The sequence below is a fragment of the Leucoraja erinacea genome, unplaced genomic scaffold, assembly GCF_028641065.1.
Source record: "Leucoraja erinacea ecotype New England unplaced genomic scaffold, Leri_hhj_1 Leri_968S, whole genome shotgun sequence".
Taxonomy (NCBI): Eukaryota; Metazoa; Chordata; class Chondrichthyes; order Rajiformes; family Rajidae; genus Leucoraja; species Leucoraja erinaceus.
In genome coordinates, this window is record NW_026576914.1 from 19526 (window position 1) to 45741 (window position 26216).

General features: G+C 45.0%; 1 protein-coding gene across 2 annotated transcripts; it reads left to right on the forward strand.

The window, feature by feature from the left end:
* Window positions 1–306: 306 nt before the first annotated feature.
* On the forward strand, window positions 307–26216 carry LOC129695162 (single-stranded DNA-binding protein 3-like). 2 transcript variants are annotated; one of them, XM_055631936.1, is made up of 6 exons: window positions 307–383; window positions 13718–13788; window positions 15482–15560; window positions 15824–15852; window positions 20175–20276; window positions 25684–26216. In XM_055631936.1, the coding sequence occupies exons 1-6, from the start codon at window positions 368–370 to the stop codon at window positions 25711–25713; spliced, it is 327 nt and encodes a 108-aa protein (XP_055487911.1). In that variant the 5' UTR covers window positions 307–367; the 3' UTR covers window positions 25714–26216. The 2 variants fall into 2 exon arrangements, with proteins under 2 accessions (XP_055487911.1, XP_055487910.1); XM_055631935.1 differs by having other exon boundaries at window positions 25738–26215.

The following is a 26216-nucleotide window of genomic DNA, read 5'->3' on the forward strand; positions in this document are numbered from 1 at the left end:
CCCCCCTGGTTTAGGTTAGAGATGCAGGGTGGAAACCGGCCCCTCGTCCCCCCGAATCCACGCCGACCAGCAATCACCCATACACTAGTTCTATCCTACTAACTATGGACAATTTACAGAGGCCAATTGACGTACAAACCTGCACCTCTTTGGTTGAAATTATCCCGCAGTTTTGTTTGTGGTCTTTGGAAAAAACCCATGTCTACTGCTTTCTAGTATTCTGTTGAGAGTGTTCAGTGACCCAACAATGCCTTAGCCCAGTTACTGACAGAAGCATAACCCAGACAATCAATGATTCAATCAAAGCTGATGTGCGTTTTGTTCATAGGGGCCCCCTGGTGGCGGAGGTCCTCCAGGAACACCGATAATGCCAAGTCCAGCAGGTACAGCCTCCCTATCTCATTACTCCAGTGTTATAATATTAAATACATGCTAATTTTAACTACTATCTGAGATTTATATTAAAATGTGTGCATTTTCCACATTTTAACCTAAATGCCCTGGCAGTATTTTTTTTCTCTAAGATTGGAACCCTGCCTGCTTTTGCTGCCTGTATTTGCCTGTAAGTGCTGATCACACAGTTTTATCACTGACTGGGAGAAAGCCAACACTATGAAATTAATAATTCTCTATTAATGGGTTGCCACATGTGTTGGCCAAAATAAGTACCCCAAGCTAATTCCCTAAATTGTGTCATCAGCACTCTCAGCATGATTTAATTACCGCCTTAATTGCACAGTGCAGATGCAGTGGCCTCCATAATGTTTGGGACAAAGAACTGTCATTTATTTATTTGCTTCTGTATTCCACAATTTGAGATTTGTAGTAAAAAAACAATCACATGTGGTTAAAGTACACATTGTCAGATTTTAATAAAGGCCATTTTTATACCTTTTGGTTTCACCATGTAGAAATTACAGCTGTGTTTATACATAGTCCCCCCACTTCAGGGCACCATAATGTTTGGGACACAGCAATGTCATGTCAATGAAAGTAGTCATGTTTAGTATTGTGTTGCATATCCTTTGCATGCAATGACTGCTTGAAGTCCGTGATTCATGGACATCACCAGTTGCTGGGCGTCTTCACTGGTGATACTCTGCCAGGCCTGGATTGCAGCCTTCTTTAGCTAATGCTTGTTTTGGGGAAAGTCCCCTTCAGTTTTTTTTCTTCAGCATATAAAACACATGCTATATTGGGTCAGATCGGGTGATTGACAGCCACTAAAGAATTGACCATTTTTTAGCTTTGAAAAACTCATTTGTTGCTTTAGCAGTATGTTTGGGATCATTGTCCTGCTGTAGAATGAACCCGCTGGCCAATACGTTTTGAGGTATTTGTTTGAACTTGAGCAGATAGGATGTGTCTATACACTTCAGAATTCATTAAGCTACTACCATCAGCAGTTGCATCAACAATGAAGATAAGTGAGCCAGTACTGTCAGCAGCCATACATGCCCAGGACATAACATCCCCACCACTGTGTTTCACAGATGAGGTGGTATGCTTTGGATCTTGGGCAGTTCCTCCTCTCCTTCATACTTTGCTCTTGCCATCACTCTGATACAAGTTAATCTTCGTCTCATCTATCCACATGACCTTTTTCCAGAACTATGGTTGCTCTTTTAGGTACTTCTTGGCAAAGTGTAACCTGCCCATCCTATTTTTGCAGCTAGCCAGTTGTTTGCGACTTGTAATGTAGCTCTTGTATTTCTGTTCACCACCCGAACGTGGAGCTGGAGACCACCACCCGACCCGTGGAGCTGGAGACCACCACCCGACCCGTGGAGATGGAGACCACCACCCGACCCGTGGAGCTGGAGAACGCCACCCGACCACCCGACCCTTGGAGCTGGAGACCACCACCCGACCCATGGAGCTGGAGACCACCACCCGACCCGTGGAGCTGGAGACCACCACCCGACCCGTGGAGCTGGAGACCACCACCCGACCCGTGGAGCTGGAGAACGCCACCCGACCCGTGGAGCTGGAGACCACCACCCGACCCGTGGAGCTGGAGACCACCACCCGACCCGTGGAGCTGGAGACCACCACCCGACCCGTGGAGCTGGAGACCACACCACCCGACCCGTGGAGCTGGAGACCACCACCCGACCCGTGGAGCTGGAGACCACCACCCCACCCGTGGAGCTGGAGACCACCACCCGACCCGTGGAGCTGGAGACCACCACCCGACCCGTGGAGCTGGAGACCACCACCCGACCCGCGGAGCTGGAGACCACCACCCGACCCGTGGAGCTGGAGACCACCACCCGACCCGTGGAGCTGGAGAACGCCAGGTACCCCATGACGCCACTCTTGACTCCTCTCTTGACCCTTGGCTGGAGACCATCAGCAGAGCCGCGGGGCTGAAGACCGCCTGCGGAGTAAACGCAGACGCGGAGCAACGGAGCGGCAGACCACCAGCGCGCACCAAGCCAGCTCGGCCCACCAGAAGCACCAACAGACGGCGACGGGTACGAAAACACCGCCGGGGACGCAGAGGTGGGTTAAAGGCCAGGTTAGAGCTAGCCCCACACAGGGCAGCGATTCCTAGCCTTTTTCCTCGCCAACGTGCGCTCACTGGCAAACAAAATGGATGAACTCCGGCTAAGGATCACCTCCCACAACCGGATCAAGGACTGCAACATCTTGATCTTCACTGAAACTTGGCTCAACACTGACGTTCCTGACAGCGCCATCCAGCTATCGGGGCGTCATTTACTCCGAGCGGACAGGACATCAGACTCTGGTAAGACCAGAGGGGGGGGGGGGGGTCTGTGCATTTATGTAAACAAAGCATGGTGCACGGACTCCACCATCATCGAGAGTCACTGCTCAGCTAACCTTGAATTCCTCTTGGTTAGATGCAGACCGTTCTATCTGCCCAGAGAGTTCACCTCCACTGTTGTGACTGCAGCCTATATCCCTCCTGATGCTAATGCCAAGCTTGCAATGAAAGAGCTGCATACTGCCATTAGCAAACAACAGACGCACAACCCCGAGGCAGCCTTCATTGTTGCGGGTGACTTCAATCACTCCAACCTGAAGACTGTACTCCCCAAATTCCACCAACATGTATCCTTCCCCACTAGAGTAGACAAGACACTGGACAAAGTCTACACCAATATGGCTGAAGCTTACAAAGCCATCCCCCTCCCCCACCTTGGTCAGTCTGATCACGTCTCATTGTTCCTGCTCCCTAAGTACTCCCCACTCATCAGACGGGTTAAACCCACTGTAAGGACAGTTAAAGTCTGGTCAGAGGAAGCGGACTTCACACTTCAGCAGTGTTTTGGAAACACTGACTGGAAGGCGTTTGCAGCCCAGGCCACCCTTGACTCTCACACGGACATTGATTCCTATACATCCTCTGTTCTGGACTTTATAAACTCCACCATCAATAGTGTCACCTCCCTCAAACAGGTGACCATATACCCGAATCAGAAGCCATGGATGAACAGCGAGGTCAGGCTACTGCTGAAAGCACGGGACAACGCTTTCAGGTCAGGCGATGCTCGAGCCTACAGTTCATCCAGGGCTAACCTGAAGAGGGGCATCAGGAAGGCCAAGCACTGCCATAAGCTCAGGATTGAGGAGCACTTCAACAACAAACTCCGACCCCCGACGCATGTGGCAAGGCATCCAGGCCATCACGGACTACAGACCCTCCAACATCACCCCCACATCCAGCGACGCCTCCTTCCTTGAGGAGCTTAATCACTTCTATGGCCGCTTCGACAGGGACAATCTAGAGACAGCCATCAAGGCTGTGCTACCTGCCGATCACCAACCCCTCACACTCACACCCTACGACGTGTACGTGGCACTGAGTAGGACTAATTCACGTAAGTCTGCTGGCCCTGACGGCATCCCCGGGCGCAGGCTCAGTGCCTGTGCTGCGCAGCTGACAGACGTCTGGACTGACATCTTCAACCTGTCACTTGCCCAAGCAGTTGTCCCCACTTGCCTTAAAGCCACCTCCATCGTGCCAGTGCCAAAACACTCCACTGCGGCAAGCCTCAACGACTTCCGCCCAGTTGCACTTACCCCCATCATCACCAAGTGCTTCGAGAGGCTGGTCCTGGCACACCTCAAAAGCTGCCTACCCCCCACACTGGATCCCTATCAGTTTGCCTACCGCAAGAACAGGAGTACGGAGGATGCCATCTCAACGGCACTTCACTCCGCCCTCTCCCACCCTGACAACAGAGACACTTATGTAAGAATGCTGTTCATCGATTACAGCTCAGCATTCAACACCATTATTCCATCAAAACTGATCACCAAACTCGGTAACCTGGGCATCGACCCCTCCCTCTGCAACTGGATACTGGACTTTCTAACCAACAGACCCCAGTCTGTGAGGTTAGACAAGCACACCTCTTCAACCCTCACCCTGAACACCGGCGTTCCTCAGGGCTGTGTGCTGAGCCCCCTCCTCTACTCCCTCTTCACCTATGACTGCACACCTGTACATGGTACTAACACCATCATCAAGTATGCAGATGATACAACGGTGATTGGCCTCATCAGCAACAACGATGAGCTGGCCTACAGGGAGGAGGTCCAGCACTTAGCAGCATGGTGGCGCTGACAACAACCTGGCCCTTAACTCCAAGAAGACCAAGGAGCTCATTGTAGACTTCAGGAAGTCCAGAGGCGGCACGCACACCCCCATCCACATTAACGGACGGAGGTGGAACGTGTTTCTAGCTTCAGGATTCATCCAGGTTAACTGGGAAACATCTCCGATGACCTCTCTTGGACCCACAATACCTCTACTCTGATCAAGAAGGCTCATCAGCGTCTCTTCTTCCTGAGGAGACTGAAGAAGGTCCACCTGTCTCCTCAGATCCTGGTGAACTTCTACCGCTGCACCATCGAGAGCATCCTTACCAACTGCATCACAGTATGGTATGGCAACTGCTCTGTCTCCGACCGGAAGGCATTGCAGAGGGTGGTGAAAATTGCCCAACGCATCACCGGTTCCACGCTCCCCTCCATTGAGTCTGTCCAAAGCAAGCGCTGTCTGCGGAGGGCGCTCAGCATCGCCAAGGACTGCTCTCACCCCAACCATGGACTGTTTACCCTCCTACCATCCGGGAGGCGCTACAGGTCTCTCCGTTGCCGAACCAGCAGGTCCAGAGGCGGCACGCACACCCCCATCCACATTAACGGGACGGAGGTGGAACGTGTTTCTAGCTTCAGGTTCCTGGGAGTCAACATCTCCGATGACCTCTCTTGGACCCACAATACCTCTACTCTGATCAAGAAGGCTCATCAGCGTCTCTTCTTCCTGAGGAGACTGAAGAAGGTCCATCTGTCTCCTCAGATCCTGGTGAACTTCTACCGCTGCACCATCGAGAGCATCCTTACCAACTGCATCACAGTATGGTATGGCAACTGCTCTGTCTCCGACCGGAAGGCATTGCAGAGGGTGGTGAAAATTGCCCAACGCATCACCGGTTCCACGCCCCCCTCCATTGAGTCTGTCCAAAGCAAGCGCTGTCTGCGGAGGGCGCTCAGCATCGCCAAGGACTGCTCTCACCCCAACCATGGACTGTTTACCCTCCTACCATCCGGGAGGCGCTACAGGTCTCTCCGTTGCCGAACCAGCAGGTCGAGGAACAGCTTCTTTCCGGCGGCTGTCACTCTACTCAACAACGTACCTCGGTGACTGCCAATCACCACCCCCCCCCCCGGACACTTATTATTTTTTATTCAAAATCGTTTGCTATGTCGCTCTTCCAAAGGAGATGCTAAATGCATTTTCGTTGTCTCTGCCAAAGGTTGGATGGAAAAAAATCTGGAGGTGCTGAGAGCTCTCTCTATACCTGCATTAAGGAGGCAATTAAACTCACCTGAGCAATTACAAAACACCTGTGAAGCCATGTTGCCCCAAACATTATGGTGCCCCTGAAATGGGGGACTATGGATAAACACAAATCTGTAATTTCTACATGGTGAACCAATGTGTAAAAATGTCCTTTATTAAAATCTGACAATGTGCATTTTACCCACATGTGATTTTTTTTTATTATTATCCCAAATTGGGAGTACAGTAGGCAAAATAAGTTAAAGAATATGGGTCTTGGGCTAATCCCCAAACATTTTTTGATGGAGGGCACTGTAAAATTAACCTTTTGATCATGCCATGTTTTCTTTAAAGCACCAATGCAGTCCAAACAAGTTCGGAAACAAGTTCAAGTGAGTTTATTGTCATGTGTCCCTGTATAGGACAATGAAATTCTTGCTTTGCTTAAGCACACAGAAAATAGTAGGCATTTACTACAAAACAGATAAAAATGTGTCCATATACCCTGATCTAAAATATACACACATGAATAAATAACTGGTAAAAGTGCAAATAACAGAAAGTGCTTGTTTTAATAATCAGAGTTTTGTCCGAGCCAAGTTTTGTTTAATAACCTGATGGCTGAGGGGAAGTAAAGTAGCTATCTTGAACCCTGGTTTAGTTGCAGTCTTTAGGCTCCTGTACCTTCCTACCTGAAGGTAGCCCAGGGCAGATGAGTGTGTGGACGGATGGTGTGGGGTCTTTTTTGATGATACTGCCCAGCCTTTTTTTCCAAGGTCTTTGAGGCAGCGACTGTGATAAACTCCCCTCGATGGAAGGAAGGTCAGAGCCGATGATGGACTGGGCAGTGTTTACTACTTTTTGTAGTCTTTTCCTCTCCAGGGCGCTCAAATTGCCGAACCAAGCCACAATGCAACCCGGTCCTCAGCATGCTCTCCTCTACTGTGCACCCTGTAAAGAAGTTAGAGAGAGTCTTCCTTGACAATCCTACTCTCCGCTAATCTTCTCAGAAAGTAGAGGCGCTGCGATGTGCTTTTTTGATAAATTGCGTTCGTGTTCTCGGACCAGGAAAGATTCTTCAGAGATGTGCACGCCCAGGAATTTGAAGTTCCTTGAACACCATTTCAACCCCATCGACCCGTTGATATAAATGGGGGTGTGGGTCCCCATCCGACTCCTTCCAAAGTCCACAATCAGCTCCTTGGTTTTGCTGGTGTTGAGGGCCAGGTTATTTGCGCTGGCAACCATATGGACAGTTGCTCGATCTACCCTCTCCTTCTGTACTCTGACTCACCACCCCATCAGTGATACGCCCCACATTTAGTGGTGTGTCGTCAGCGAACTTGATGAACAAGCTGATATGATTTAATTTTCAAGTAGCGTGTTTAATTTTTGCGTACATTAATTGTTTCCGGTTTGTTACTGAAGAGGCAAAATTAGCTTTTTTTTTATTTTATTGTATATAGGTGAGTTTTTTTTTTTTTGCCCTCTAAATAATCAAACAGGACACATGTTATGAATCATTTGAACCCAAATTGAATACTGTAACATAGTATTTTTACTGACCTTTATTATGGGCTTTGTGTTTTTTCTGAGGTTGGTAAGTTGATGGAGATGGTTGTTAAACGTAATCACTCATTGATGCCTGCTTTTTCACTGGTTTAGGTTCCTTCTCATTGAATTGGAGGTAACACAAATTGTTCAGTTGAAGTGTGTCTCACTCATTTCAAGATGATGGATTTGAAAAGTGCGGAAATTCCTGTTGGGATGTATGAAATGTTATTGTGGAACACCAGTTTTGGACACTGAACAGATTGTTTTTTTTTCCTAAATTTTCGAATAGCATGGGAAGAAGTGAAAAAATATCTCAAAATGTGATACCAGATTTGGGTGGGTTATACCGTGGCAAAACTGAATAGTGTCTCTGTCCTGCAGAAAATAACACACCAGTGATGGGTCCCATTGATTCAGGCATGAGGAAATCCTTTGACAGAGTAGACATGTTTTCAATTTCAGGACAGGTGGACATAGGAGGGGAGTCTTGGAAGTGACCTTGGAGGGGGACAGATGAGAGATAAAGAATAGTGATTATAATTATGAGATGATCCCTGATAAATGCAGTGGCGACTTTGAAAGCCACATTTTATGCAGGATGGTCCAGGGCTGTGGAGTCAATACCCAAAACACCCCGACTCCGACTCCTTGATTTCTTGTGTATCCGACTCTGATCCCGAGGCCCTAGGGTATAATAATTCAAATCTGCTTTGATGACATTACACAAAATGGCATAAGAACGACATGAATCATCGGAGATGTCCTCATTCGTTAAGGAATGGGGGTTCCCCTCTTCGACTATAGATGAGGCTCTCACCAGGGTCTCTTCTATACCATGTAACTCTGCTCTCACTCCCCATCCCTCCCACTCGTAACAAGGGCAAAGTCCCTCTTCTCCTCACCTTCCACCCTACCAGCCGTCACATACAACAAATAATCCTCCAACATTCTTGCCACCTCCAACGGATCCCACCACTATCCACATCTTCCCATCTCCTCCCCTTTCGGCTTTCCGCAGAGACTGTTCCCTTCGTAACTCCCTGGTCAATTCGTCCCTTCCCAACCAAACCACCCCCCTCTCCTGGCACTTTCCCTTGCAACCGCAGGAAATGCCACACTTGTCGCTTTACCTCCCCCCCCTTGACTCCATCCAAGGACCCAAGCAGTCTTTCCAGGTGTGGCAGAGGTTCACCTGCACCTCCTTCAACCTCATCTATTGCATCTCCTGCTCTAGGTGTCAGCTGCTCTACATCGGTGAGACCAAGCATAGGCTTGGCGATCGCTTCGCCCAACACCTTCGCTCAGTTCGCAATATCTCCCGGTGGCTCAGCACTTCAACTCCCCCTTCCATTCTGAATCTGAACTTTCTGTCCTGGGCCTCCTCCATGGCCAGAGCACCTCATATTTTGCTTGGGGGTTTTTCACCCCAGCGGTATGAACATTGACTTCTCCAATTTCAGGTAGTCCCCTGCTTTCTCCTTCTTTCCCCCTCCCCTTCCCAGCTCTCCCACAGCCCACTGTCGTCCGCCTCTCCCTTTCTTCTTACCGCCCCACTACCCCACATCAGTCTGAAGAAGGGTCTCGACCCGAAACGTCTCCTATTTCCTTTGCTCCATAAATACTGCCTCATCCGCATAGATTCTCCAGCATTTTTGTCTACCTTCCAATTTCCAGCATCTGCAGTTCCTTATTAAACATGAATCATCAGGCTACCTTTTAAACCCGGGTTTTGAGGTCTAATGGTTGTAGCTATGCTATTGTGGCGTTTTTATTGTATACGCTTGAAAAAAAAAAAAAACATAATTCATTATGGTGAAAGAAATATAAATCCCATAAAGGACTATGACAAAATTAAAAATTCCATTGAATTAAATAAAAAAAATTATAAAGCATTTCGCCAAAATTTATTAAACTAAGACCACAGGTATGAGGTAAATGGCTAAATTATGACCAAAAAAAATCTCATATGCAATAGAAATTAAAAGTAAATGCATAGGTAGTTAAGTTTGCTACTAAGTACCATACCTAAAATTTATTAAATATAACGTCCTAACGGGCCTGTCCCACTTCGGCAAGTGCAGGAGACTCGGCACTGGCCACATGATTGCCACATGTTCGCTGGTGGTCTCTGGTGAGTCTCCTTCATGGTCGCGAGGTGTTCCCGCATTCTGGGAACGAGTCGCGGCCTCAGTGTGATCGCCGCAAATTTTTCAACATGTTGAAAAATTTTCTGTGACCAAAATTGGTCGCCATGGAGATAATCAATAATCTTGTAGTTGTGGGTGCAGTTTGTAGTTTGGTCGCCATAGTTAGTCGAGGTACTCGTAGGTAGTTTTAGTTAATCGCCTTTGCTGGCCGGGTATTTTCATTGGCTCGTTGGGGAAGAAAAAAAACGTCAGCAGTAGTTTTCAGAACCAAGGAGAACCGACCGGTAATGTTAAACGTCCGCCAAACTTCACAGTTGTGTACCTCTGGCTTTATTAAAAGTTGTCTGGCTTCTTTAAATATTGTCTCCACTCCTTCTTCCCCCCCCCCCCCTCTCCCCCTCCTCCCCCCCCCTTCTCCCCCTCTCCCCCCACCCCCCACCCCTCTTTTTAAAGGACTTACCGTACACTGTGCTTTAGCTGTCTTAATTATAGCGCAACCTTTCAGTTCATGGCGGTGTGTGTCTGTATCACCATGGCTTTGCACCGTGTGAATTTCAGACAGCTCTTCCCCCACTTACCCAGGCCCCCGCCTTTGTGATGTGTGTGTCTGTGTGCGTGTTCCACTCTGACAGTTGCTGTTCCAGTTCCCGGTTTTTCAGGCGACAGCCGGCAACTTGACATTCGTCGGCAGTCCGCTGAAAAATCACCTAAGTGGGACAACCCATTAGGAACAGAATTGCTTCAGCCAGATTCTCTTTCATTGATGCCCTTAAATCTGATTAAATTATTTTCATTATTTTCAATACAGAGAACAGTCTCTCCACGTTGACCTGAGTAGGTGGTTTGGTTGTTACTATCACAGCCGCAAATTTACTATTTCTGGATAAGCAGGGATGACTTCTTGTGCTGCAAGTTCAGATGAGCAATCATATTTCTCTACTTCTTTTAAACCACCAAGAAAATCTTGCTTAAATTCCATTAGTTTAACATTTTGCCTTTGCACATTTTAACGGGAACACTTTGCTCTCAACAGTTCAATTTTATCTAAATATTTTGCAAAGCAGCTAACAAGATCTGATGGTCAAGTAGTGGACCCTCTCTTTTCTTCATTGACAATACAATTCCTTCAGCAATTAATCCTCCAGCTTTGGATAGGTGAAACATTAAATGTTTCAATTCCTGTAGGAATGTACCAGGATCCTCTGCTTGCAGCTTTTTGGTGACTGCATGAGGGTGAGCAAGCAGAGCTTCTAATTATGATACCAACATCCATTGACTTTTAATCAGTAAGACACTGGGATTATCAATGTCTTCTAGAATGAGTTTTAGGTCAAGCAAATGCTTAACCATCATATGTGCTGCCCCAGCGAGTTGCTTGGTCAAAAATAGCTCCCTTCCCTGCACGTCTCCGGAGGATAGCATCAATTTTAGAGGTCCTGGCTGCTGTAGCTACTTACCTCCCCTTGCCTATCAGAGTAGCTGCATGGCGTCCTTTCAATCCTTCTCTTATTGCTAGTTGCAATGTATGTACAGCACAATGCGTATGTTAGATTTGACAGCTGACATGCTGTCCGCAATAATATCATCTAAAGTTTCATCATTCTGTTCTATTTCTGCTGTTCCGGTTTCAGAATCTGCATCCGAGATCTCCCTTTCAGTAGTAACTTTCATCTTAAACTTTATTAATTTTTTCTATTATGCTTGGCATATTTGAAGCATAATCAGTGACGACGCGTAGAATATGGTCTTATTTAATTTCAAAATCTTTCAAACTTTCTTCCACTAATTTCTGGAGATAAATGCTCACGATGTGCCTTGGTGTCCTTAACTCCCAATGTCCGTGTTACTATTTTATTGTTTTCATCAATAAATCTAGCATTGATGGCAAAATAGTTAGCTCTGTGACGAGTGGTGGCATCCATATTAATGAGCATGAACCGCCCCTTAAGAGTTTTTTGAAGCTTTTCCTTTTCATTCTTGGCTTCTACAAGTATAGAAAACATAGACATTGAAAAATAGGTGCAGGAGTAGGCCATTCGGCCCTACGCAATACTCCAGGTGTGGTCTCACCAAGACCCTGTACAACTGCAGTAGAACCTCCTATACTCAAATCCTTTTGCTATGAATGCTAACATACCATTCACCTTCTTCACGGCCTGCTGCACCTGCATGCCTACTTTTAATGACTGGTGTACCATGACACCCAGGTCTCGTTGCATCTCCCCCTTTCCTCATCGGCCACCATTCAGATAATAATCTACATTCCTATTTTTTGCCACCAAAGTGGATAACCTCACATTTATCCACATTATACTGCATCTGCCATGCATTTTCCCACTCACCCAGCCTATCCAAGTCACCTTGCAGCCTCCTAGCATCCTCCACCCAGCTAACACTGCCCCCCAGCTTCGTGTCATCCGAAAACTTGGAGATGTTGCATTCAATTCCCTCGTCCAAATCATTAATATATATCGTAAATAGCTGGGGTCCCAGCACTGAGCCTTGCGGTACCCCACTAGTCACTGCCTGCCATTGTGAAAAGGACCCGTTTACTCCTACTCTTTGCTTCCTGTCTGTCAGCCAGTTCTCTATCCACATCAATACTGAAGCCCCAATACCGTGTGCTTTAAGTTTGTATACTAATCTCTTATGTGGAACCTTGTCGAAAGCCTTCTAAAAGTCCAGATATAACACATCCACTGGTTCTCCCTTATCCACTCTACTAGTTACATCCTCGAAAAATTCTATAAGATTTGTCAGACATGATTTACCTTTCATAAATCCATGCTGACTTTGTCCAATGATTTCACCACTTTCCAAATGTGCTGCTATCCCATCTTTAATAGCAGTTTCTAGCAGTTTCCCCACTACTGACGTTAGACTAACTGGTCTGTAATTCCCTGTTTTCTCTCTCCCTCCCTTTTTAAAAAGTGGGGTTACATTAGCTACCTTCCAATCCTCAGGAACTACTCCAGAATCTAAAGAGTTTTGAAAAATTATCACTAATGCATCCACTATTTCTGGGGCTACTTCCTTAAGTACTCTGGGATGCAGCCTATATGACCCTGGGGATTTATCGACCTTTAATCCATTCAATTTACCTCACACCACTTCCAGGCTAACCTGGATTTCACTCAGTTCCTCAATCTCATTTGACCCCTGGTCCCCTGCTATTTCAGGCAGATTATTTATGTCTTCCTTAGTGAAGACAGAACCAAAGTAGTTATTCAATTGGTCTGCCATGTCCTTGTTCCCCATGATCAATTCACCTGTTTCTGACTGCAAGGGACCTGTATTTGTTTTAACTAAGTATATGTTTTCTGATACTCTCCCTTGCCAGAGAAACTCCTAGTTTCTTAGCCATTTCCTCATTTCTCTCGGGTGGAAATAAAGTGTGCGGTATGTTTAAAAAGTGGGATATTTTTTCAATTTACGTAGTCTCTGAAATTTATGTTGAGGTCAGAGTCGGGACTTATTTTACCGACTCCGACTCCAGCAACACCAAATTTGTGCCGACTCGACGACTCCGACTCCACAGTCCTGGGATGGTCAGTACATGGAACCTGCTGCCATGTGGGATAACTGAGATGAACAACATCACTGCATTTATAGGAAAGCTGGATTAACATGAGGAAAACCTAAATTTAAAAAACTGCAGATGCTGAAAATCTGAAACGTAAAATGTTGGAAACATTCTGTGGATCGGACAGTATCTGAAAAGATATACAATTGATATAGTGTTGGAGGCCCTTTGTTAGAAATGGGAATGATTTGGAGAAGAAAAAAATAGGTTTAGGTTCTTCAAACTTGTGTGGGGCTTCGATATAGCGATGCAGGCAGCCACAGATGGGTCAGAGTGGAATAGAGAATTAAAGTGGCACCAGTCACCCCTATTGTCTGATGCAGCTGTCCTGCAAAGTGGTCACCCAATCTGGTAATGTTGGCGAGATCACGTGGAGAAGGCTGTGAAAATGTTGGTGTGGAGCAACAACGTGGTCTTGTTGAGTAGAGTGGCCTCATTTTGCTGGAGCAAAGTAACAAAAACTTGGAAAAACACCAAATAACTCATGATAAAGAAACTCTTGATTTTAAAGACTTTGAAAAAGATAAATAAAATAGTTGCCTGTTCAAGTATCACATCTCTGTTCTAATTGAATGGAAGCTGAATTAAACTTGTTTTTCTCATCTTCAAATACAGATTCCACAAATTCCAGTGACAACATGTACACAATGATTAATCCCGTTCCACCTGGAGGAAGCCGGTCAAATGTAAGTTTATCATGAGAGGAAAAGCACATGCAAACTTTCTCCTTGCTTTCACAGAATTGATACAAATACTGTCAAAATGAATGAAACAGGAAATTCTTAACATATGGTAGTCTATAAGTGCTCGGTATTTCGACTGCGCATGCCCAGGTCAAAGGTCACTATGCATAATAATAATTATAAAAAAAATTATGTGCGCCTTTCAAGAGTCTCAAGGACACCTCACAAAAATTTAGCAGGTAGAGGAAAAACATGTAAGGGGAATGAAATAAATAGTAGAGACATGACTAGTACACAAAGTAAAGACAGAAACAGCCCAGGGAAGCAGTGGACCTTAATTTCTTCAGTTTTTTCCAGCTTTGATTCTTCAAGGTAAGAAAATACAGCTTTCAAACTATGAAATAGTTGTATTTGTTGTTCCTTTGTTAAAAGCTAAGATTATTTTGTCGTTTTTATTGCTTTATTATGCTTTGGTGAGTTTGTGCTAGTCCGTGGTCGATGTTGGGCCTGGGTCTGTTGAGTTGCTGCTGGGCCGTCCACGTCCCGTCCCGGGGCCCGGCCGTAGTTGAACTGGGGTTGGCTAAAGAATTTCATTGGCTTTCACCCCAGCTCACCTCCCGCCGGGCCTACTGACAGCCCCGGACCGATGACACCAACAGCCCCAGGCCCATAGCCAGCGCGGAGAAGAAGTGCCAACTCCAGTCAAGCCCTGCTCCCTGACGGGCCAGGGCCGCCGGCAGCCAACCTCCCCAGTGCCAGCAAAAGCCGAGCACCAGCCATTCATACAAAGTGCTGCAGCCCCCTCCCCATGAAAGCCCGGCCAGACCCCTCCACCCACGTCCGGACACCCGGGAGGGGACGGGGACGGCCCAGCAGCAACTCAACGAACACGGGCCCGACACCGACCACGGACGAGCACGATCTCGCTCACTCACCAAGGCATAATCAAGCAATAAAAATAACAAAATAATCTTAGCTTTTAACAAAGGAACAATAAATACAGCTATTTCATAGTTTGAAAGCAGTATTTTCTTACCAAGAAGAATCAAAGGTAGAAAAAACAGAAGCAATGAAGGTTCACTGCTCCACTGCTTTCCAGGGGTGTTTATGCATAGTGACCTTTGACCTGGGCATGTGCAGTTGGAATACCGAACTCGCTTATTAGGATCCATGCATACAAAAACAAGATGACTGCTGTGGATATAGATCCTATGTCACAAATGGCTATTGGACCTTCAGGTTTGTGTTTGATCACCCAGAGTTTTGTTGTATTCCTGGATGGTCACCTTAAGTATTACCATATTTTGCTGAACTGTATAAGCCACAGTGGGAGGCACAGTGGCGCAACGGTAAAGTTGCTGCCCTGCAGCGCTTGCAGCGCCGGAGACCCGGGTTCTATCCCGACTACAGTTGGCTGTCTGTAATGAGTTTGTATATTCTCCCCATGACCTGTGTCGGTATTCTCCGAGATATTTGGTTTCCTCCCACGCTCCAAAGACATACAGGTATGTAGGTTGATTGGCTTGGTATAAGTGTAAATTGTCCCTCGTGTCTGTAGGATAGTGTCAGTGATCGAGCATCGCTGGTCGTTGCAGACTCGGTGGGCTGAAGTTTTTCCACGTGTTTCCATGCTGTATCTCTAAACTAATCATAGAATTTGTTGACCTCTTTACAATTTGCTTTATTTTTCTTCCAGTTCCCACTGGGGCCTGGCTCTGAAGGTCCCATGGGTGGAATGGGCGGAATTGAGCCACTTCATATGAATGGATCATTAGGTAAGTCACCTTCCTACCAGGAGCAATCATAAAAGGGCACTGAAGCCTTTTATGCAACACGGAAATAAATAAATCAACAGGGCTTCTGAATCCTTGTTGGAATAGAGGCATTGGAATAAATAAGCCATACACAGTTGGGTTTTTATGCGCGGATGAGTGAAAAATGAAACCGTTGTCAAAGAATAGAACTTTTCAGTATTTTTCTACCATGGTTATCTCGCGTCAGAAATGTTAATGAAAATATTTGCTTTTACTCTCCCTAGGATCAGGCGATATGGACGGGATCCCTAAGGTATGAGTTTAACTTTAATACAATTAATATAAACATTCAACAGAGATTATGTGATTCTTCGATCACGATCCAAAAGGGAGTGGAATGGAGTGGTCCATAATGTTGACTGTTCTATACTGAACACGATTCCATTTTATGGAAATATCTACATCTCGAAGTATAAACCACGGCTAATTCCCTATTGCTACATTTTCATTTTATAGATCATGAGTACCTTTAGAGGACATGTACCAACCATCCCAACATACATTTGCTATTTAGATCTAGCCACACATTTTTCTTTGTAATAGTCGTCTGATATTGTGTGTAAATAAATTAAAATCCTAGAAGGATTGATTTGATGGACATTTTCCCCTGAAGGCACAGTGAACTGGTGACAGTATTTTATCCATGTGCTGTCTTGAGAGGAAGCAAACTGAGTGTGTTGAGTCTACATAAATTATGTGAAGGAAAGAGATCTGGAATGGCTGAGGGAAAAGCAGTGATCAGATGAGAGAGATTTAAAAGGCGTGACAAAAAAAGAGGAAAGAATAACAATTGCAGTTATTAGAAATAGAAAATAAAAGTTAGAGTCATTGTCATACAGCATGGAAACAGGTCCTTCAGTTCAGTTTGCCCATGTTGATCAAGGTGCCCCCTCTGCATCAGTCCCACCTGCCCAGGTCTGGCCCATATCCCTCTAAACCTTTCCTATCCATAAGTCTTTTAAATGTTGTTATAGTTTCTGCCTCAACTACCTCCTCTGGCAACTCATCCACTGTGTGAAAAATTTGCCCCTCAGATCCCTATTAAATGTTTTCCCTCTTACCTTAACATATGTCCTCTGGTTCTTGATACTCCTACTCAGGGTGAAAGACTCTGTGCATCTATCCTAACTATCTCTCTCATGATCTTGTACACCACTATAAGATGTCTCCTCCTCCTGTGCTCCAAGGAATCCAGTCCTAACCTGCCCAACCTCTCCCGATACTGCAGGCCTTCAAGTTCTGGCACCATCCTAATAAATCTTCTGTGCATTCTTTTCAGCTGAACAACATAATTCCTATAGTAGGAAGATCAAAATCAAACACAATACTCCAACTGTGGCCTCACCAGTGCCTTGTGCAGCTGTAACATAATATCCCAACTTCTATACTCAAAACCCTGACTGATGAAGGCCGAAAGCCTGCATGACCACCTTATCTACCTGTGACACAACTTTCAAGGAACCATGTACCTGCTCTCCTAGATCCCTCTGTTCTACCACACATCAGAATCCTGATTTACTGTGAAGGTCCTGCTCTGATTGGACTTCCCAAAATGCAATACCTCACATTTACCTGCATTAAACTCCATTAACCATTCCTCTGCCCACTTGCCCAGCCGACCAAGATCCTGATGTAACCATTGACAACCATCTTCGCTATCTCCAATACCACTCACTTTTGTGTCATCTGCCAACTTACTAATAATGTCTTGTAGGTTCTCATCCAAATCACTGATCTAGACCACAAACAGCTTTAGGCACAATTGCCCACATCCAATTCAATTCAACTTTATTGTCATTGCACAGATACAAGTAAGGGTACAACGGAATGCAGTTTAGCGTCAGTCCGTAGTATAGTGCAATATAGAAATAAAAATAAAAATACAGAATAATCAAACAATAATCGAACAATGTGGACGTAGAGACTGGAGAGACTGGCGGGACTCTGAGTTCAGCAATGTGATAGTGATTTATCTCTTGACATCACTTGTCAATAGATAAATATAGATAAATGTGAAGTTATCCACTTTGGCGGCAAAAACAAGGGGGCAGACTAAAATCTCAATGGGGTTAGGTTAGGTAAGGGGGAGGTGCAGCGAGACCTGGCGTCCTTGTACATCGGTCACTGAAAGTTCGCTTACAGGTACAGCAGGCAGTGAAAAAAGCTAATAGAGTGTTGGCCTTCATAACAAAAGGATTTCAGTATAGGAGTAAAGAGGTTCTTCTGCAGTTGTATAGGGCTCTGGTGAGACCACATCTGGAATATTGTGTACAGTTTTGGTCTCCTAATTTGAGGAATGACATCCTTGTGATTGAGGCAGTGCAGCGTAGGTTCACGAGATTGATCACTGGGATGGCAGGATGTCATATGAGGAAAGATTGAAAAGACTAGGCTCGTATTCACTGGAGTTTAGAAGGTTGAGGGGGGATCTTATAGAAACATATACAATTATAAAAGGACTGGACAAGGTAGATGCAGGAAAAATGTTCCCAATGTTGGGCAAGGCCAGAACCAGGGGTCATAGTCTTAGAATAAAGGGGAGGTCATTGAAGACTGAGGTGAGAAAAAACGTTTTCACACGGAGAGTTGTGAATTTGTGGAATTCCCTGCCACAGAGGGCAGTGGAGGTCAAGTCACTGGATGGATTTAAGAGAGTGTTAGATAGAGCTCTAGGGGCTAGTGGAGTCAAAGGATATGAGAAGGTAGGCACCGGTTATTGACAGGAGACGATCAGCCATGATCACAATGAATAATGGGCCGAATGGCCTCCTCCTGCACCTATTTTCTATGTCTATGTCTAATAGTTGCCATAAAGGTCTAGAGAATGTGAAAATAATTGCATATAATAGTCAATTGGAAAGAAATTTGGAGAATCTGATTTACTGGTGAATGTTAGAACAAACGGTGGACAACATGGCTGCAGAGCTCCCAAGTATTCCTAGAAAAGCACTGGTGTGTTAGCCCATGTCATCTGAATCTATTGTAAGGCTCAGAGAAATGTGTAATTCCCTTCTGACGGCAACATTCGTGCATTGTAGAAAGTTGTGGTAATTCCTCAAACTTACATTGGAATCACTTTTGGAAGCAAATTGCTGATTCTTTAAAATTCCGCTTCCGTTATTTCAATTCTACACAGGATTATTTAAATTCTTGCATTATGCCGGCTCTCCTGTGGTTAACTGCCTAGGACTTTCTTCTGCCTATATTTCTTCCTTTGAACAGCTTACCTGGACCAAAGTTCCTCTGGTCCTTGCCTTACACCCCGCTACCCTCTGCCTCCAACACATAATTTTCCAACATTTCTGCCACCTTCAACATGGTCCCATTGCCAGTCAGATTTTCCCATCCCCACCTGTTCTGCTTTATGTGGAGCCTGCTCCCTCAAACTCCTTGGTTCACTCATCCATTCCCACCCAAACCACCCCTCCCCAGGTAGTTTCCCATGCAACTGCAGGAGATGCAACACCTGTCACGATACCGCCTCCCTCACAGCCATCCAGGGACCACAGCTGCACTTCCAGGTGAGACAGAGGTTCACACGCACCTCCTACAACCTTGTCTATTGCCTTGTCTATTGTATTTGGTGTCCTTTACATCAGTGAAACCAAGCATGCTAGGTCTGTCGAGGCCTGCTGGATCTCCCGGTTGCTAACCATTTAAACTCCCCTTTCCATTCCCATACCAACCTTTCTGCCCTGGGCCTCCTCCACTGCCTGAGTGAGGCCACACGCAAACTGGAGGAGAAGCATCTCATTCCACTTGGGTAACATACAACCCAATGGTGTGAACATTGAATTCTCCAATTTTATGTAACTTAACGAAGAACATCCCTTTCCTCTTCTACCTAGTAACTTCCTCTGACCACATTCTTCTCTTTTCGCATCTCAACCTTTTGTCATCTACCCATCTCTAGCCTTTGTCCACCCATCAGCCAATCTACTCCTGCCCCCCCCCCCCCCCGACATGTATCCACCTATCACTTGTCCTGCTCCTACCTTTCGCCCAGCTTGCTTCCCTCGACTACAATGAAACTGAAGAAGGGTGCTGAGCCGAGGCATCACCTATCCATGTTCTCTAGAGATACTGCCCCACTGAATTACTCCAGTACTGTCTTTTTTTTAAACCAGCATATGTAGTTTCTCATAACAGTGTATCACCTTTCTGTTGTTCTAATCCTACCTACCTATATGTACAGATGATGTCCAAATAATTAAAGCATATCCACTTTCTAACATCAGAAGAGATTGGTATTTTGGACTTTGGTTTAGCAGTGGATATAATACCAGCTCCTGGGGTCCTAATTGGTGGATTATAAACAACTGATGTGATCAATGGCAGATTCTTAAATGTATCAATGTACACATGATGAAATTAAAACCTGGTCTTCAGGGACTCTATTGAAGGCAAAATGAGCAATAAACCTTATCAAGACAAACATTTGGAATTAACTCAATGTGATCATCTCTGAGAATTAAAATTGCCACTTAGCAGCTCTGTGATGTGGTGTTCGCTTGCTTTGACTCTCTTTGGGAGAGAAACTCCATGTTTTAATGAATGAAATTATGTACCTTCCAGAATTCTCCCAACAACATGAGCAGCATTACCAATCCTCCAGGCACTCCAAGGGATGATGGTGAATTAGGAGGCAATTTTCTTCACTCCTTCCAAAATGATAACGTGAGTATGTGAGCATACTAGACACAGTGCCCTCCATAATGTTTGGGACAAAGACCCATCATTTATTTATTTGCCGCTGTGCTCCACAATTTGAGATGTAGTAGAAATAAAATCACGCATTTAAAGTGCACATTGTCAGATTTTAATAAAGGCCATTTTTATACATTTTGGTTTCACCATGTAGAAATTACAGCATTGTTTATACATAGTCCCCTCATTTCAGAGCATCATAATGTTTAGGACACAATGCTTCACAGGTGTTTGTAATTGCTCAGGTGTGTTTAATTGCCTCATTAATGCAGGTACAAGAGAGCTCTCAGCACCTAGTCCTCCAGTCTTTCCATCACCTTTGGAAACTTTTATTGCTGTTTATCAACATGAGGACCAAAGTTGTGCCAATGAAAGTCAAAGAAGTCATTATGAGACTGAGAAACAGGAATAAAACTGTTAGAGACATCAGCCAAACCTTAAGCTTACCAAAATCAACTGTTTGGAACATCATTAAGAAGAAAGATATCACTGTTGAGCTTACTAATCACAAAGGGACTGGCAGACCAAGGAAGACCTCCACAGCTGATGACAGAAGAATTCTCTCTATGATAAAGAAAAAAAAAACCCAAAACACAAGTGCACCAGATCAGAAACACTTTTCAGGAGTCAAGGTGTGGATTTGTCAATAACCACTGTCCGCAGAAGACTTCATGAACAGAAATACAGAGGCTACACTGCAAGATGCAAACCACTGGTTAGCCGTAAAAATAGAATGACCAGGCTGCAGTTTGCCAAGAAGTACTTAAAAGAGCAACTACAGTTCTGGAAAAAGACGAGACGAAGATGAACTTAAATCAGAGTGATGGCAAGTGCAAAGTATTGAGGAGAGAAGGAACTGTCCAAGATTCAAAGCATACCACCTCATGTGTGAAACACGGTGGCGGGGATGTATGGCCTGGGCATGTATGGCTGCTGAAGGTTCTGGCTCACTTATTACCATTGATGATACAACTGCTGATGGGAGTAGCACAATAAAATCTGAAGTGTATAGACACATCCTATCTGCTCAGGTTCAAACTCATTGGCCAGCGGTTCATTCTACAGCAAGACAATTATCCCAAACATACGGCTAACGTTTTTCAAAGCTAAAAAAAGTCAATTCTTGAGTGGCCAAGCCAATCACCCAATCTGAATCCAATTGAGCATGCCTTTTATATGCTGAAGAGAAAACGGAAGGGAACTAGCCTCCAAAACAAGCATTAGCTAAAGATGGCTACAATACAGGCCTGGCAGAGCATCACCAGAGAAGACACCTAGCAACTGGTGATGTCCATGAATCGCAGACTTCAAGCAGTCATTGCATACAAAGGATATGCAACAAAATACTGAGGTCAGTCTGAAGAAGGGTTTCGGCCCGAAACGTTGCCTATTTCCTTCGCTTCGTAGATGCTGCTGCACCCTCTGAGTTTCTCCAGCACTTTTGTCTATCTTCGATTTTCCATCATCTGCAGTTCCTTCTTAAACAAAATACTAAACATGCCTACTTTCATTTACATGACATTGCTGTGCCCCAAACATTATGGTGCCCTGAAATGGGGGGGGGGGGGGGGGGCTTGATTTGTATAAAAATGGGCTTTATTAAAATCTGACTGTGCACTTTAACCGCATGTCTTTGTTTTCTATTACTAATCTCAAATTGAGGCAAATAAATAAATGATGGATCTTTGTCCGAAATATTGTGGAGGGCACTGTACACGTACATTCTAACACAAATAACTATGATAGATTTTGCTTGATAATTATTTATTATTATTTATTTCATTTCATCTTAGAGCTACTATCACTCAGGCTTCTATTTCTAGTGTGGTTATTGCGATATTTTCTTTAAAATGCAATTAATTTTCAGGTTAAAAAGCAGAGCAGGTACATGATAGCAGCTTTTTCGGCTTTGCACTTGTGCGTCATACACATTCAGCAGATCCTGTAGCACAAAGGCAATATTTTTGTGCACGAGCCTGTTGTCTGACAACACTCTCCAAGTAATCTTTTATCCCCCAACTGTCATCATTTTATTTTCAAAATTTTGATAATTTGCTATTAAATGAAATTATAACTTTTTTCAGAAAAAAATTGCTAGTAAAGTTTATTTCCTTTCTTGATTTCACCAGCAAATTTTCATTTTTTTTTAGGAGGGGAAATCAACTATAATTTATAGTAACTCTTCAATGCATGCCATGTTAACTTGTATACAACTGATCCATGTAAAAAGCCACTTAATACTGTGTGATTTTGATAAGGCAAATCAGGTTGGGAATTTGTTAGTTATCGGTAGAAATTAGTAAACTGCAAAAAATAGCAAATAAGAGTTTAGAACTTGATTAAGATATTTGTTTTGTAAATTAGCGATCTGGATTTAGTTACAAACTAGACTAAGTGGGACCCCGTTGGGTCCCATGTTCACACGGGAGGGCTGGTCCCTCGACGCAATATTCCACCTCTCCACCAATTCCAATATTGGTGGCCAGCGGGGGGGGCTTTCTGGAGTGCTGGTATGGGTTCTTGGGGTGGCAGCTCAGTCCTACAAGCCTGATCTGCTATCAGCTCACTCACGGCTGGTGGGCTGGCAGTTGACTCATGACTATTCCTTGAAATTCCATTTCAAGCAGGGTGCAAGGCCATCAAATTCAAATCCATGTTCCTACCATTTCAAGCAGGGTGCAAAGCCACCAAATTCAAGTGCAGTTTCTTACCACTATGAGCAGGGTGCAAGGCCACCAAATTCAAGTGCAGTTTCCAACCACTTCAAGCAGGATGCAAGGCCGCCAAATTCAAGTGTAGTTTCATTCCATTTCATGCAGGGTGAAACCGCCATAAAACCACACAAAACACCAAACCCACAGTTCAGTAGACATTCAGTGTGTTCAGTTGACTCACAGCTCAGATAGAGTCATGACCTCTCCTTCCCCCATCATGCAGAGTCTGGGCCACACCCACACTTCCAGGTGTTATAACCCCTCCCCCTCCCACCGGAAAAGATGTGGTTTTCAGGGCGTGATTGACAGAAGAGAGATTCTCAACATTTTTTAAACACTAATAACACTTTTATTTTTCATTGATGGGAAGAATTCTCTGCACCTGCTCAGCGGAGGGGGGACTGAGTAAGATGGCCAAAAATCACAGCTGGTAGCGTTTTATCTAAAATCAATATACATGTCAAACAGGAAGAAAGTGCATTTGCAGTAGTGCCTTTTAACTTCAAGACAAAGCACCCAAGCCACCATTTGAGGCACACCACTTCCTGGTTTTATAGTCCCTCCCCCTCCCTCCAGCAGGTGAAGCAGAGAGAATGGTGATTTTTTTAAACTTCAAGCCAAAGCTCCCAATCCACCATTTGCAATTAGTGCCTTTCAACTTTAAACTAAGCTCCCAAGCCACCATTTGCAGTAAGTAGTGCCTTTCAACTTCAAGCCAAAGCACGCAAGCCACCATTTGCAGTAAGTAGTGCCTTTCAACCTCAAGCCAAAGGACCCAACCCACCATTTGCAGTAAGTACTGCCTTTTGAACTTCATGCTACCATTTGCAGTAAGTGGTGCCTTTCAACTTCAAGCCAAAGCACCCAAGCCACCAAGCCACCATGTGCAGTAAGTAGTGCCTTTCAACTTCAAGCCAAAGCACCCAAGCCACCATTTGCAGTAAGTAGTGCCTTTCAGCTTCAAGCCAAAGCACCCAAACAACCATTTGCAGGCAGTGCCTTTTTGCTTCAAACAACCCATATTTTCATTTTCAAACCACATTAAGGGTGCTCACAGTTGTGTAGACATTTGTTCAGTGTTACTCAGAGCTCAGAGAGACGTGACCCTTGGCTTCATCCATCTTGCAGAGAGTGAGTAAGGCACACCACTTCCTGGTTTTATAGTCCCTCCCCCTCCCTCCAGCAGGTGCAGCAGAGAGAATGGTGATTTAAAAAAAAACATTAATATCTCTCTGATTTGTCAACAATGGGAAAAACCCTCCGCACCCGGGCTCTGAGCGAGGTGGCCAAAAATGACGGCCGTAGGTGGCGGCGTTCTGTCGGAAATTGCAGCACAGTGGGCCAAAAGCAGCTAAGATCAGAGATTTAGTAATATACTAGACCAAGTGCCGACCCGTTGGGTCTGTTACCCCAACGGCGTTTGGGGGGGTGGGGTGTGGCGTCACACTAACCACCTGGGTCTATTGGGTTGTTCCTCCGAAGCACGGTTGCGGGGTGGGAATCTGGCTGGGGCTGGTGCAAAGGCATATGTAAATGATCCATCCCGATTGGACATCTGCGAGCATTGGGCATTGTGACATCACACGATGGAAACGAATCAAAAGGCAGACAGGCAGCCGGACGGACGGCAGGCGGCAGGCACACAGTTTTAATATATAACTAGACCAAGTGCAGACCCGTTGGGTCTGCTCCCCCAATGGTGTGATCCCCAACCCAATATTCCACCTTGCACCCGTCTCCTCCAATAGAACTTAAGCCGTTCTCAGAAGTAAGATTCCAACAATGCCCTGCCTCCCTCAGCAGTGGATTTAAAAGAAATTCCAATGGCACCTCCCCTGCCTGCTGCAGCAGTGAAAAGTTCAGAGTGTTCCTGTCTTGCAACTTTGTTTCGAAGTGTGTTGGAAGCTGACATGTAAATGGAGAAGGCAGTTTCTTTTTGAAATACTTGGGGGGGGGGGAGAAGGATTTGATTAAAAACGTGCACTTCAACACGACGAAATGAAATGAGGAGTGGATACTTAGAAAGAAAAGCAAAATCTCTACCGAAATGGAAAATATCTCGGAGATTGAGCATCTGGATTGGGCGTGGCAATGAATCAAAGGAAGAAATGCAGCTGGCAGCCGTACATGCAAATGAATCCATTCCGATTGGACATCTGCGAGCATCGGCCATTCCGATTGGACATCTGCAAGTATCGGGCACGAATCGAAAGGTAGGAAGGGCGCCGGACGGCAGTCGGTCGGATGGCCCCAGAGTTTTATAGATAGATAGATAGATAGATAGATAGATAGATAGATAGATAGATAGATAGATAGATAGATTAAGCCAGTTGATTAGTTCAAACCATTGAGCAGAAGTTTGGTCATGAGAGTGGGGTAAATTGGAGGGAAAGAAGGAAAGATAGTGGAAGGGAGCTAATGAAAGGTGGCAGGTATTCTGTGTGTTCATTTGTAGGGATCCATAACTCAGTTGTGTGTTTTCTCAATGATAACAAAATAAAATGTAATAATTTACTCCCTCCACACTAGTGGAGATTGAATTGCAGTGTTATATTGGGGTCAATTTCAGCAAACTATATTTGTAAATTTGCCATGTTTAGCTGAACCCAGATGCTGCGAGATGTATGGTTCCAACCCGTGTAATCCTTGTCACTTTCTTTCAGTATTCCCCCAGCATGACGATGAGCATGTGATTTTTCCCCTTCCCCCTTCTCCAGGATCAGAATGATGAGACAGCTGCCCTTTGGAAGATTAAAGAACGTATGTAAGAAGCAGTTCAACATGTTGACGAGGAACTGGGGGCAAAACCCCAATTTTGAGTTTCACACAAGAAAAAAGCTGTACTTCTTTAATTCCATAAACATGAAGGACAACAAAAAAGAATCAAGACATAAAACCCTTCTCCTGGAAGGACTGTACGTTACACATCGCATCTTTTTGAAGCAAAGACAAAAATGTAAACGCCTCTAGCACCCGAACAGACCTCTTCCGCTTCATCCCCTGAACCCATGTATCTTTGTGCTGAACTGAATATGGCGCTAGTCTAGGTATAAGATCCGATGTTGTCCATATTGTAGCCATTTTAACTGGGACGTTTACACAATGTGGTTTACTTTCGAAGGCCTATTATTTGGTGGCACAGATTATTTTTTTTCTTGCTTCTGTGAGACTTCCCCCACCAGGTGCAAGGTGTTAA